A 12,729-nucleotide genomic window follows, 5' to 3' on the forward strand; every position below is an offset into this window, starting at 1 on the left:
CATTATTAAAACTGTTACAGTGTCGTGCAATTGCAAAGATTGCATTATGATATTATAAAGAAGTAAAACTGTTTAGTAGAAACTATGAAATATCTTAAAATTTCACATATAAAAATATATTTTTATGCAACACTGAACAGTTAAGGCCACAACACTTGAAGGAGACTCTGAGATACATTTTGAAATTGCTTGTCAAAAATTTTAGCATAAATAAATAAGAAAACTGGTTGTGTACTGATCACACCAAATAAAACATATTAACTTATGTATTTATCTTTAACTTATATCTTATCTTTATCAGAAACATCCCTTCAGAAGTCATGTTTTTCAAGTATAAATTACAAAACGCTTGGTGACCATGAGAAAAGAGTGTGTATTTATAGTAATGTGCAAGTTCTTGTCTTTTTTCCAACAACTGAGTGTGAAGCGTCTTCATGATTCTGTTCCACGTGGTTCCTATTGCCTTTCAAAACTATTTGATCTCCTATTGCTTTTATCTCTGGGAGCATCTCGTTGTTCTGCATACTTTTCTGACCTGTCAATGACATCCTTTTAAAGAAGAAAATCTAGAAAAAACACATACACAAGAGAATTTTCAGTAAGAGAAATATTCACTTGGTAATATTTGGGGGTATCATCTTCAACAGGTCATATCATTACTCATAACATCTTCATGGGGTCTACTGCATGTGCAATGGCATATTCTTAGCATCCATCAGCATTTTTCCTTTTGCCAGTGGATAGTGATTCCCTCCAAAAACAACATCTTTCAGAGTTTAACCTTCAACACTACCAGTGCCTTGCTAAATATTATATTTAATTTAAAGAACAAATTTAGTATTTTACTTTTTTGTGTTGTAAGAGGAAAATGATGAAAACTAGGCTACTCTGGAGAAGGAAAAGGACATAGCTCCCCGTTGCTGTAGACGAGAGCTTCTGGAAAATGTTAGTACTGCCAAATGATGGCAGACAGTAGGTAGTCGGATATACGAACTTGCTGCTCAGGGAGGCCTGGGCTATTGCCAGGCAGAATACAGATAATGGCTAAAGAGATGAAATTAGACCCCACAACCCAGAGATCCCAGGCGGGCAGAAGAGAGAGACTAAGAGAGAGTCAAGTGTGAGAGGCAGGCATGGGAAGCCGAGCCGGCACTGAGGGTTGAACTTTGCATGAATAAAATCAGGAAAAAGAGGCAGCTCAGAAGTCAAAGGAGGAAAATATATCAAGAACGGAGTGGTCAAGAGAGCCACAGCAGAAGAGATTGAAGAAGATGACGACTAAAAATTTACATTTGATGTAAACCCTTTTGGAGCATTTAGCTAAAAGGAAAATAGGACTCCTAAAGCATGACAACACAAATAAGGTTTTGACAAGATGCCAAAACCAAAAAATCTTGGCCCCTTCATAAATCAACATGGTGTTAATACTAGTAGCATAGCCTTAGCCTTAAAAAATGGAGGTACAGAATGAAAAAAAGTAACCCAGAAAGTTGGAGTCTAGAAAAGGGGTTTATGGCACAGTGGGAGAACTTATATTTCTGCCATTATGAAGGAAGGAATCCACCTCCTAGAAGATTCTCCAACCACACAATACCAACAAATGCTGACTTAGTCTAAAAATGTGATTTTTATCATGTGTAGGTAAGCTCAGAAAAAAAATGAAGGGAAATCCTTGTGGTCTAAAAGATGAAGAAGGAGAAAGAAGCATCACAGGTGAGTGAGCACTGAAATGGCAAGTATTGATCTCATAACTTAGACTCCAGGATTTTAAACAGACATGACCCCATGAAATATGGAACACTAGAACCAAGAGCCTGAAACAAAATGGAGGCCCTCCAAGGACTACACCCTTAATGTAAGTCTCCCTAAAAATACTGGGAGATAACAAAATAACATGTCTCCTGATCTGGTCTTTGAGTAAAGAAGAACACTGTTTTTCCTAATATGAGGTTGGTGTTCACATTTACATAAAGTTATCTTAATATCAGATAAAATAAACTTTAACATATTTAGGGATATAGGAGTATGCTACAAACAGTAAGATGACAGATATAAACCTAGATGCATCAATAACCAGATTAAATATAAATAACCTAAATGCTACAATTAAAAGGCAGATTTTCAGATCAAAAAGAACAAAACGGGGAGTGGGTCCAATAGACTATGGTGAAGAATTATGGGTGCCTTGGGTGATGGGTGTGGTGTAGCAACATATACCTGAAGGGTGTGATCCTATACCTCTAAATCACACACAATGTTGGAAACCAATGTGATCTCAATAATAAATTAAAAAGCAAGATACAGCTATATGCTGCCTTTATCAAATGTACTTGATATATAAAATCAGAAATGAGCTAAAAGTAAAAGGAGAGAAAAAAATATACCATGATAACCCTATTAAAGAAGAAGCTAGAGTAGTTTTATAATATCCAATCAGGTAGATTTCAGAGCCAAGAATACCACTGGGGATAAAGAACGCCATTTCATAATGAAAAAGGGGTCAATTATTTAACAGGATATAACAATCTTAAATGTTACTGAACCAAGTAACAGCTTTAAATATGTGAAGTAAAAACTACTAGGAGTATAAACAGAAACAGACAAATCCACAATTACAGTCAGGGCTTATATTAATACCCATCTCTCAAAAATATAACAAAAAGATAGTGAATCACGAAGGATAGGGAGGAGCTGAATACTATCATCTAATTGCACCTAATTGACAAGGATGGAATACTTGATCCCAACATTCTTCTCAACCTCCTTCTGCCTCCCGCATGGCATTCCTGCTGCCCTGCCTCCACCCCTCTTGTCCTCCATCCAAATCCTCTGAACCATCTATGAGCAGTGTTGAAAACTGGAGAGCCTGAAAAGTCCCTGAAATTTGATCATGTATTCTAGAATACGCTTGTTCATTGGGTGAGAGTTGCTTCAAATCTTTTTCTTGCCGCTTCACTTTTTTCTTCTGCTAAGGTTCTTATGTCTCCTAACTCCATGACTTTTCATCTTCCTCCCTTATATTTGATTTTCTTCTGTAGACACTTTCCCTAAGCTCTTATAATTAGAACAAGTCTTCATGGAAATGCTATAAAGCATAGGAGAGTATGTGTTAAATGTTCTGTTCTACTAGACAAAGAATCTAAAACTTCCTAATCCTTGGTCAAATGTTCTAATAAAATATGTTAAAATTTGAAGGATAATAAATGCAAAGTGTCCTTTGAGCCCAGTCACAGCTCTGCTTTTGGTACAATAATCCAAACATAATTTTTATAAAGGTAAAAATGATCATGGAGTGATTTTTAGTAAAAGATAACACTATGGGGATCTGGGTCAAAATAACTTTAAAATTGCTGAAGTAATTCTGAAGGCTTGCAGAGTGGCACCAACTTTCAGAGAGGGTAAAAGACAGGGCTGCTCCTGCTTTTACCTTCACTCTTCTTCTTTCTTACCCTCTTACAATTTACAACTCATTGCCAACCAAAAATATTTACTGAGAATGTACCAAGTACCAGGACCTAGGCTGAGTTCTAAGGACACACAGGAAAACAAAATAGAAAAGTTTCTGTGTCCAAGGAGCTGATGACCAGTGGGGGGAGAGAGACATAAAGCAAATAAATATACAAATAACTGTAACTGCAAATTGTGATTAACACTAAGAAGGATAAGAAAAGGGTGTTATGTGACGTAATAATGGGACAAAACACTTTACAGAAGTGTTACTGGCCACAAAAGGCCTCTAGGTGGAAACGACATTAAAGCTGAGACCTCAAGTTGAAAAACAAGGACTTTACATTTTTCTTTTCTTCCATGTTTGTATTTAACACTTCTACCCTGAAATATTGCCTTGTGATTAAAGAAAGTTCTTCTGCAAATGCAAAAGTCACTTACTTCCAAGGAGAAGACATGTATACATCACACTTGAACACTACCAAAACAGGTTAACAGTTGGGAACAAATAAAGTTGCAAGTTGCAGTGTTTCCTAAGCACAATCATCTTTATTTTTTCATTCATCCTCTCTGTTCTTGGCTTTGCCTTACTCTCTTTTAGATATTGATGAGTGTTATACTCTTATCATTTAAACAACAATTATTTAGTGAATCTTTTATTATATGATGAATCAACATGATGGAATGAATTATTGAAAGGGCTATTAAATTTTGGCAGAGCAGCCAAACACCTAAAGTCCAATAGATAGATAGATAGATAGATAGATAGGGATGTTAAAAATGTGAAATTCTTCATGTCTTGGGGCCAAAAAAAACTCCTATTCATGGAGTCAGATGATGCAGGTATCCATACGAAAAGTGAAAAAGAACAATTCAATACTTTGGAGTTAACATTAAAGAATTCATTTCACTTACCATTTTTGACTTTTTTACATTTTCACTCTCTTCTGAGACTTCTGAAGAACCGTTCTTGGCAGACTTGCACATGCGTCCTATAATAGGATATATATTTAGAAATACTTTTTCTAACCAATGAGAAATAGAAAAATCCTTAAGTTTTTAGTGAAACTTTACCAACCCTGTATTATGGAGCAGAAACTACTTAAAGAGCTTACGGCTGGAGGAATGGACAAGGACTACGCTGTGTATTTCCTGAAAAGCTGAGTTAAGGCAAAAAGCCCAGAATGAACTGACCAATGTAAATACTTAGAAGACCAGCATCCAAATATAGCTACAAAGCTAACAGTAAATGTCAGGGCAAACGTCTATAAAATATAAAATGCCTTTAAAAAATTAACCTAGTTATAATTAAATTCTTTGTATTCAAGCATTTCAAGTTAATCCATGTTATTTCTTGCCATTTCAAGTTAATCCATGTTACATAGTTGAAGAATGAGTTTTTAAACTATATTCACGAAGTATATGCATTGTTTTAATTTTATATTATAAACTACTTAAAGTTTACATTTAATTTCTTTTCAACACTTTGGGTTATAGGCTAAGAATATATAAGATGATAAATATCTTAACATTTTGCTTCAAGTATTCTATAATTTACTACTCTTTCTGAAGAAGTTAGGAGGAAAATAGGATTAAGGAAACTATTCCTTCTTCTGCTTAAGTTCAGGTACGATATACACTATTACAACAATTGCTTCTAATGAGAACTCAATGAAAAAACACTGTGATGTGATGCAGAAATATAATACAGGACTCGTACAGTAAAAAAATATAGCTGATTTGGGTATACAAAAGTAGGTCATCTCAAGGGTGATCACAGTCTCCATTCTGTGACACCTCTTCTCTGACACTAAGAGCTAGGCTCGGGAAAGGACCAAAGCCTTAAGCCTGGGCTTTGAGGGAAATAACAGAATGGACTTCAGTGGCTCTAGGTCAGCCTAGTTACAGGCAATAGTGCAGTGCTCCCAGCGATGAAACTTGAGATCTGAAGCAAAAGCTCAACTTAATAATACTGATTACACAGATGAAAAAAAGTAGTTAAAAAGTTGTCCTAAGCTTCTTAACATTGACATAAAAGTAGCCGTGAGTAATATAAATATTTTTAGGTGAAGAACCTCGGGTGGTTATTGATGAGAACAGAATAAGCTGATTTCACACATTTCATAATTGGCTACAAGGGCCATGTGACAGGAGAAAGTGAGATAGAACACGTGTGGCAGCTATAATTACTCAGTCATAGCATATACATGCGCACATAAATGTAGGTGTTTTGTATGTATGTTAGGTATCTAGCCTTTTTAAACACTTGTTTCTGAAGTAAACATGCTCATACCTTTTGGATTTTCATTGTATTCATGAATGGCCCATTGCTCCCGGTTGACTTTGTTGTCCTATAAACAAAAAAGAAACAATATAATAATAAAAAACGTATTTCTGCTGTATTAAAAAACTTAGCCTTGGTTTTAAGCAGGGCTCCAGAGCTGATCTCTAACTAACAAGCTAAACATGTGACAATTTCTTCACTTTGCTGGACTCTTGTAAAAATGAGTCCAAAATGTAAAATATCTCTCTTAGCTTAAAATTGAACGATTAAAAAAATTATATGATTCAAAAATTCCAATTCAAAAACTCAGGAATACTAATTGGTATATGATGTCAAATGGTGTCAACGTCAAATAGGAGTTTAATGATTTCTAGGTCAAAGAATTTTAGGGACTACCCTAACAGAAACTTATAAATATTTCCAATAAACAATCTTCCTCCTCTTCTGAAAGAAAATGATAACTGTTAGAACATATTTTTTCTCACTGAGAGGAAGGAATCTGGGAAAAAGAGGGAATCAAGAGAGAGAATGACCTCTACAGCACAATTACATGTTATAAATTAAAAATACAACACACACACACACAAAATACATGTTTTACATGTATATATTCAAATAAAAGGAAAAACATGTTTCAATGACTGTCTATGTCAGGGATGATAAGGACGGGGCTGAAGTAAGTCAACTAGTCGAGAGGAGCTATGCACAGCCCAGTGATGGCAGGTTTCCTTAGCAAGAAGGCATGATTAACTCAGTGTTCTATGCAAGAGACCCAACAAGGGAAGATGAAAATAAATCAATACAGAGTCACTATTTCGGAATAGTGTTAGCAAAGGAATGATTTCAAACTTTCCGTCTGTCTCTTAGCAGGGTTACCCTTACACAAAACCACCAACCAGAAGAGATGTTTCTGACATCCCTTGCTCCACTTTCAGGATGGCTTTCTCTTCCTCAGTAATACCTCCCAGTCCTCCTATGAGTACTTTCTTGTAAACTATTTTTGTGCAGAATGGATCACAGTCTCAAATACTGCTGCAAATGACTTTTATTTGTCTCTATATAAATACCCACATGTATGCACACACACATACCTCCCATTTCTGCCATCAGTACCAGGGCTCCTAACTGCAATTTCATCATTTCAAGGATCCAGTGCTGAACTCTTTGGTTAGTTTCTCAACAGTGTTCTATCCTAGCCTATATCAGCTGATTTCACTAATGTCGAGCACAGAAAGAAAGCTGCCAAGAATTGGAGAAAGAGGGCTAGGGACAAAGTGTGTCTGATTCATACATTTGCAAAAGCTTTTCCTACTGCACATGACAAAAGTCAAAAGTCACTCATGGAAGTATTTTTATTCTCAAAAGCAGCTGGAATCTGCCCTCTGTAGGGGAGCAGGGGACCCACATACTTTCTCTTAGGCAGGATCTCAGGACTTAAGCATTTTATACCTTTCAGTTGTTGGTGGTACCTGTTCAACGGCCTTGCTGTGGTCATCTTCAGGATGTTCATGATCTTTCACAGATTTCTTTTCCTCTTCCAGGTTGTCATCAGTGTCTTCATCTACATTGTCTAGACCCTCATTTTCTGAAAATTCGTTATCCTGTGACAGAATTGATAGTTGTCAAGGAAAAGCTAAGATTTTTAGTTTTAAAAACACAGATTTTATACTGCAATCATAAATAATCGACACCATCTCAAAACATTTTGAATTATTAATTCAAATATTGAAGTCAAAGAAATAAAATAGTGTGTAATTCTTGCTGAATAGCCACTTATTATATTGCCAAGGATTGTATGCATGTGGCTCTATGTCAACATTTTAATGATTAGGATTCCAAAATTCTATTAAGCACCTATGGCAAGGTTAAAATGGAAGAAAATTTTGATATTTTTCTGGGCTGTCTCAAAAGAGTGTTTGTTTGTAAAACATTTCAGAGATATTCAAAAGCTTCCTATTTATTGAAGTATTATAGCATAATCTGATCTACATTATATTCCAAAACAGAAATGTAGAATCACTTCAGAAGTACCATTCATTGGTGTTCACTGGAGGTAAGTATAATTTTTATATTCCAGGAAAAAGATAAAGGAACATAGACAGTTTAAATATTTGAGCTTAGTTATTTAAAGCAGAGGGAAAACCAAATAGAGGTGGAACTTGGTCCATCTGGCTCTTGGCCAGCTAATGCAAATTATCTATGGGTTTGATAGACTGATAGTAAATGATGAGATGCTTATTCATTTAGGCAGAAAATACTAAGTTTTGTCTTTATTCTATACTGAGGCTTTTTCTTTCAATTTTATATTTTGAGTGGAATACTATTTATTGTTAGGCTTATTACCAGATTTCCCCCCTATGCTTTTCATTTATTCATGTGCATCACTAAAGGTATAATGGTCCCTACAACAAGGGAGGCAGTAAGTAATCAGTGCCATTCACTGGGGAGAAGAAGGCTTTTTCAAAGCCCACCTTGGCCATATTTGCCTCAGACCATACACACCCTTCACATTCCATTCAATAGCAGAATCTTTGGTGGGTGGTTTGAAAATAATGCCTCTATTAACTCACTTTTTTTTTTCTGGCAAAAATACAAAGTGAGAGTTCATGCCAGGGAGAGGATATATTTATATTTATATTTCACACCTTAGTCACAGTTATTAAGTGGCATCCACAGGCCACAAAGGGTGTGGCCAAATAGCATTCCCACTGAGCACAGACAATCCAGAAGTGAAGCCTTGAGATTTAAAAAGAGTTTCAGAAGTTACTCTGGGAGCACTTGGCTAATCAAAGGTCACGCGGCAGTACACGGAGCGGGGACGTGGGAGACAGGAGCAAGGCAGCTATATCAAAGGACATACTGCTCGCGAGGTTGGATAGGGTTAAGCACAAGGTAGCTACCGCTTATGAAAAACAGCTAAAGCTTCTTTTTCCCACATGATTCCCTCTCTAAGGAACTAATAGTGTATATTATGCCTAGCCAGATGCACATTATGGGTAACTAAAATTACAGCCTACTTTGGAAAGGAACAGGAAGCAATATTACCGGATTGAAGACTTACAGTTGATAAATGTACACGAATGAAAGGCCAACTAGAAAGAACGGTGCTCCTGAGACAGAATCTCAGACTTGGCCCAGCTGTCTCCCAGAAGCAGGGTTGGTGAGCTGTATTCAGGCTAAGTCCTTATGACTTGGAGAGAGCGACTAATCTAGCCCCTGGGTCCCCTTCAATCAACTTAGTTAACTAAGGTATTCATGTAACAGGATAACATGCCATTATAAAAAAGGAACACGGAGTTTCACCTCATTTTAGAAATTAGCAAAAAACATCTCTTTTTTAGTGAACGACAACTACCTCACTGACTTTAAGAAAATTTCTACCAAAGAAGAACTGTTGGAATTATGTCATTTTCTATATTTGAGAAAACTCTTAGAAAAAATGACCTTTTCACTAGAAATCACATCATCTATTTTCACACTTTACACTTATTAAGCACATTTAACATTAATCTACACATTTGAACAACTATGGCACTTACCTTCAAACCGAAACAATTTACGAGTGGTAGAATTGCTGTCATTTTATAAAAAGGGGAAAGTTTAAATATATTGTCAGCAGAACCATGTAAGAAACAAAGTAGTCTGGAGAATGGAAACACACTCTCTTGTGTTAGGACCACAGGAAAGAAGTGAATGGGCCTGGCTTGCACAAAAGGACCCTGCTTCACTGGCCAGACACAGCACAGGTAAGATGCAGCCGTTCATCTGGTTGCTTACTTTTCTCATGGAAATAGCAAGAAATCAAAGGCTCTTCATGAAGTTCTGGGTTGCTTATGAATACAATTACACTGCATGATTGAAAAACTCAAGGCTGCTATTAGAAGTCCACATAGTGGCCACCCGGTGAAGGGGTGGATGGGCGATGTCTGGAAGTGGAGTGAAGGGGAGCTGACACTGGGTTTTAATTTGATATAGATGTTGACAGTATCTGCATGCTCAGTTTGTGGAAAATACATCGTGCTATAACTGTATGGGATATGTACTCTTCTGTGCATGTACTAGACTTCAAGAGATTTTATATACGTTAGAAGGAAAAAAAAAACTATAAAGTATGGAATTTGTGCTGCCATTGAGGCATGCCATAAACCCTGAGAGAGGCATAGAGAATAGAAAATGTTGTCCAAAAAGGTTAATAGAGCATAAAACTGTATCTAAGTCATACCAGGTAGGAAAGCATTTATTTTTAAATCTCAATTTCAAGGTTCTAGGATGAGATTTTATTCTGATGTACCATCATATAGTGTAATAGCAAATACAAATTTAGGAATTTTTTTCCAGAGTAAATCTCCTTTCCTAAATTTAGTATTATGTCAGTTAGTGCTCTAGATCTGATACTTATTTTTCAAAGTCTAGTTCTGATTCCATTTCTTGGCAAAGCAGACTTCCCGGAGCTTATTCTTTGCTGGTAATGTGGGCTCTGCCCCAGCCCTCTGCTGGGCCTCTCTCTCACCCTCCCGTTGCTCCTTCTTTGGCTTGGGCAAGACCTCTCTTCCCTAGAATGGGTTTAAACCACCTCCTTATCATACTGATGGTTCCCTAAATCCCATCTTCAGTTCTGTTCTCTTCTGTTCATAATAGGAAAGCTGTCTCTCATTCAACTCTACGTTTTCAACTATATATGTAAGCTGGTGGTACTCAGCAGTTTCCTCTGAGCTCCAGACCCATACGTGTATCAGCTTGCTGAACATCTGGACTAATAAGTCCCTGTCTCCCTAGAATGGCTTCTACTTCTCTGTTCTCAGTCTTGAGGACTAGCACTCCTTCTACCCAGTCTCCAGGCCAGAATCAAAAAGAGTATTTGGCCTTTTCTCTCCCTCCAAGCTACATCTCTTTACTAAGCCCTCCAGTTCTATCCCTAAAAGTCTCTCAATAATCTTTGTGTGCCTGACTCTCTGTCACAACTGTCCTAGCTCTGTCCCTCTCCAGTCTTTGCCTGGTCTATTATAACTGCCTCCTAACTGGTAGCCCTAGCTCTGGTACCATTTCCTTCCAATCCATCCTCCATATTGCTGCCCGAATGAAGTTACAAAAGCCCATGTTCGTGTGGCTTAATTTCCTTTACAAATACATACATCCTTTGTTTCTCCACCCAGGGACCAAAGGATCCCTGAGGCTGCAGTCAGTCACACCGTACCGCCATGGCTCCCACTGGTCAGAAGCCCAGTCCCCCCCCCCAGCCCCTTCACCTGATTCAGTTCACATTTTCATGACTCAGTTTACATTTCACCATTGCTCCCTGGAAGCACTTTCTTAGCCTTTCTCTGTGGCAGCTGATTTGCTGCTCCTAAAGCATTCTATTGTACCAGTCAATTTTTAGGCCAGTCTATAGAAGTAACTAAGACTTGCTTGAGATCAGAAGCTTTGTCTTATTCTCTGCAAACCCCAGGCACAAAAACAATTTCTTCTTATTAAATAAGGCTTTAATGGAGGAAAGCCAAAGATTTGTACTCAGATCTTTTTTTTTTTTTTTTAACCTTTGGGCAGTCCTGGCTAAGAACAAGGGGGTGCTGAGAAACAAAAGGACATTGTTAAGCAATAGTTCAGGTAGAGATGCAGGAACTCCTTTTACCTGGTGTTCAAGAAATCTATACCTACTGAATGTCCCTAGCAGGTAAGAGGGTAACAGGAGGGTGACTGTAAGCAGCCCTCACTTCTTGAGATCCACTTGAGCTGGGGAAGTTTCTGTACTCCTGTTTGGTGCTTGGTACATAAATATTTGTTGAATGAATAATATGTACCAAATACAAAGTTATGTGTGTCAGGTACTGGGCATATCACATTTAATTTCCACAATGGAAAGGAGGGAAAGGAATTACAGCACCTTCCTACCCAGTAGCATTTTATTTTTAATACAGGTGTGATACAGTATATATCTCTATAGTGAAATAATAGAAAACATCTCAGTGGCACTCACCTTGTGTGCTGCTGGTCAGCAGCAGTGGCTGTTTCTGTGGCACTCCTGTGTGGCTTACCTGAGAGTGTGTTTCTGCCAGAGTCCTCACTTGAAACTGTAACTCAATGAATTCTACGTGCACAACTCATACCTGCCTCAGAAATGATCACTGATAAACTACAGGAAAAGCTTGACCAGCTAGTAGAGGGGGGCAGTAAAGGAAGAATCAGTTATTCCAACTCGTTTAACTGAGTATTAACTCAGGTCTCAAAATGATTAGGTGGTGTTCTTCTGACCAGAACACTAGATATGTGCATGAAACAGCACTTCTAAAAAAAACACAATTTTTTTTTGTCCAAGGAAGTATGAGAAAATGGGTATGAAATGCTGTTTAAAAATGGTTATCTAGACCAGTTCAAATACCGAAATGGGCATATCTTAAGAACATCACTGTACTATCACTGGCTGATTACGTCCTCAGTGAAGATGACTGTCCAAACCGCTAACATTAGTAACTCGCAGTTTAAAATTTCCTCAATAAGAGAAATTTTTATAAGAAACCCCTCACGTCCCGCTCATGTCCAAGATATGGAAAGGACTACAGAAGGAAATCAGTTGAAAAGGGAGCTATGAATGAACACTCAGATAAAGGAGCTGCATTGAATACATTGAAAATTTTAAGGGAAGATTGAAATTAGTGGAAATCTGGACTCTCTAAAATTCAATATCTAATATTAGTTTCTCTATTTACAAACAAGTGTTGACCTATACAGTTAATTTTTATTTTATTTGAAATATTCTGATAAGCAACCAACAAATAGAATTACCACAGTCACTGAAGAACACGGGTACAGAACAGGTACCAGGAATGAGTTTCCGAGAGTACAGTTGAAGCGCGGAAATGATAGGAGTTTAGAAATACAGAATCATAGAAAACAAGACATATGAAAGCTATCTTTAAGAGTAAAGAACAATATTTTCTAGAAAATTAGATTAATGTTAAAGTGTAATTTGTCTTCCTTGAAAGAATTAGATGAAAAACAAA

The 12,729-nt window shown here is 37.1% G+C and overlaps 1 protein-coding gene across 1 annotated transcript in view; it reads right to left on the reverse strand.

The window, feature by feature from the left end:
- Positions 1–377: 377 nt before the first annotated feature.
- RPGR (retinitis pigmentosa GTPase regulator) overlaps positions 378–12,729 on the reverse strand; it is a gene marked incomplete at its 3' end in the record, with an annotated part of 39,596 nt that continues 27,244 nt past the window's right edge. Inside the window, exons 13-16 of the mRNA XM_084258898.1 lie at positions 7,201–7,332; positions 5,741–5,798; positions 4,366–4,439; positions 378–566 (exon numbers count right to left, since the gene is read on the reverse strand). Coding sequence (XP_084115024.1) covers positions 378–566; positions 4,366–4,439; positions 5,741–5,798; positions 7,201–7,332 — 453 coding nt within the window. The remainder of the gene's footprint in view (positions 567–4,365; positions 4,440–5,740; positions 5,799–7,200; positions 7,333–12,729) is intronic.

Source organism: Talpa europaea (assembly GCF_964194135.1).
Source record: "Talpa europaea genome assembly, chromosome: X".
Classification (NCBI taxonomy): Eukaryota; Metazoa; Chordata; class Mammalia; order Eulipotyphla; family Talpidae; genus Talpa; species Talpa europaea.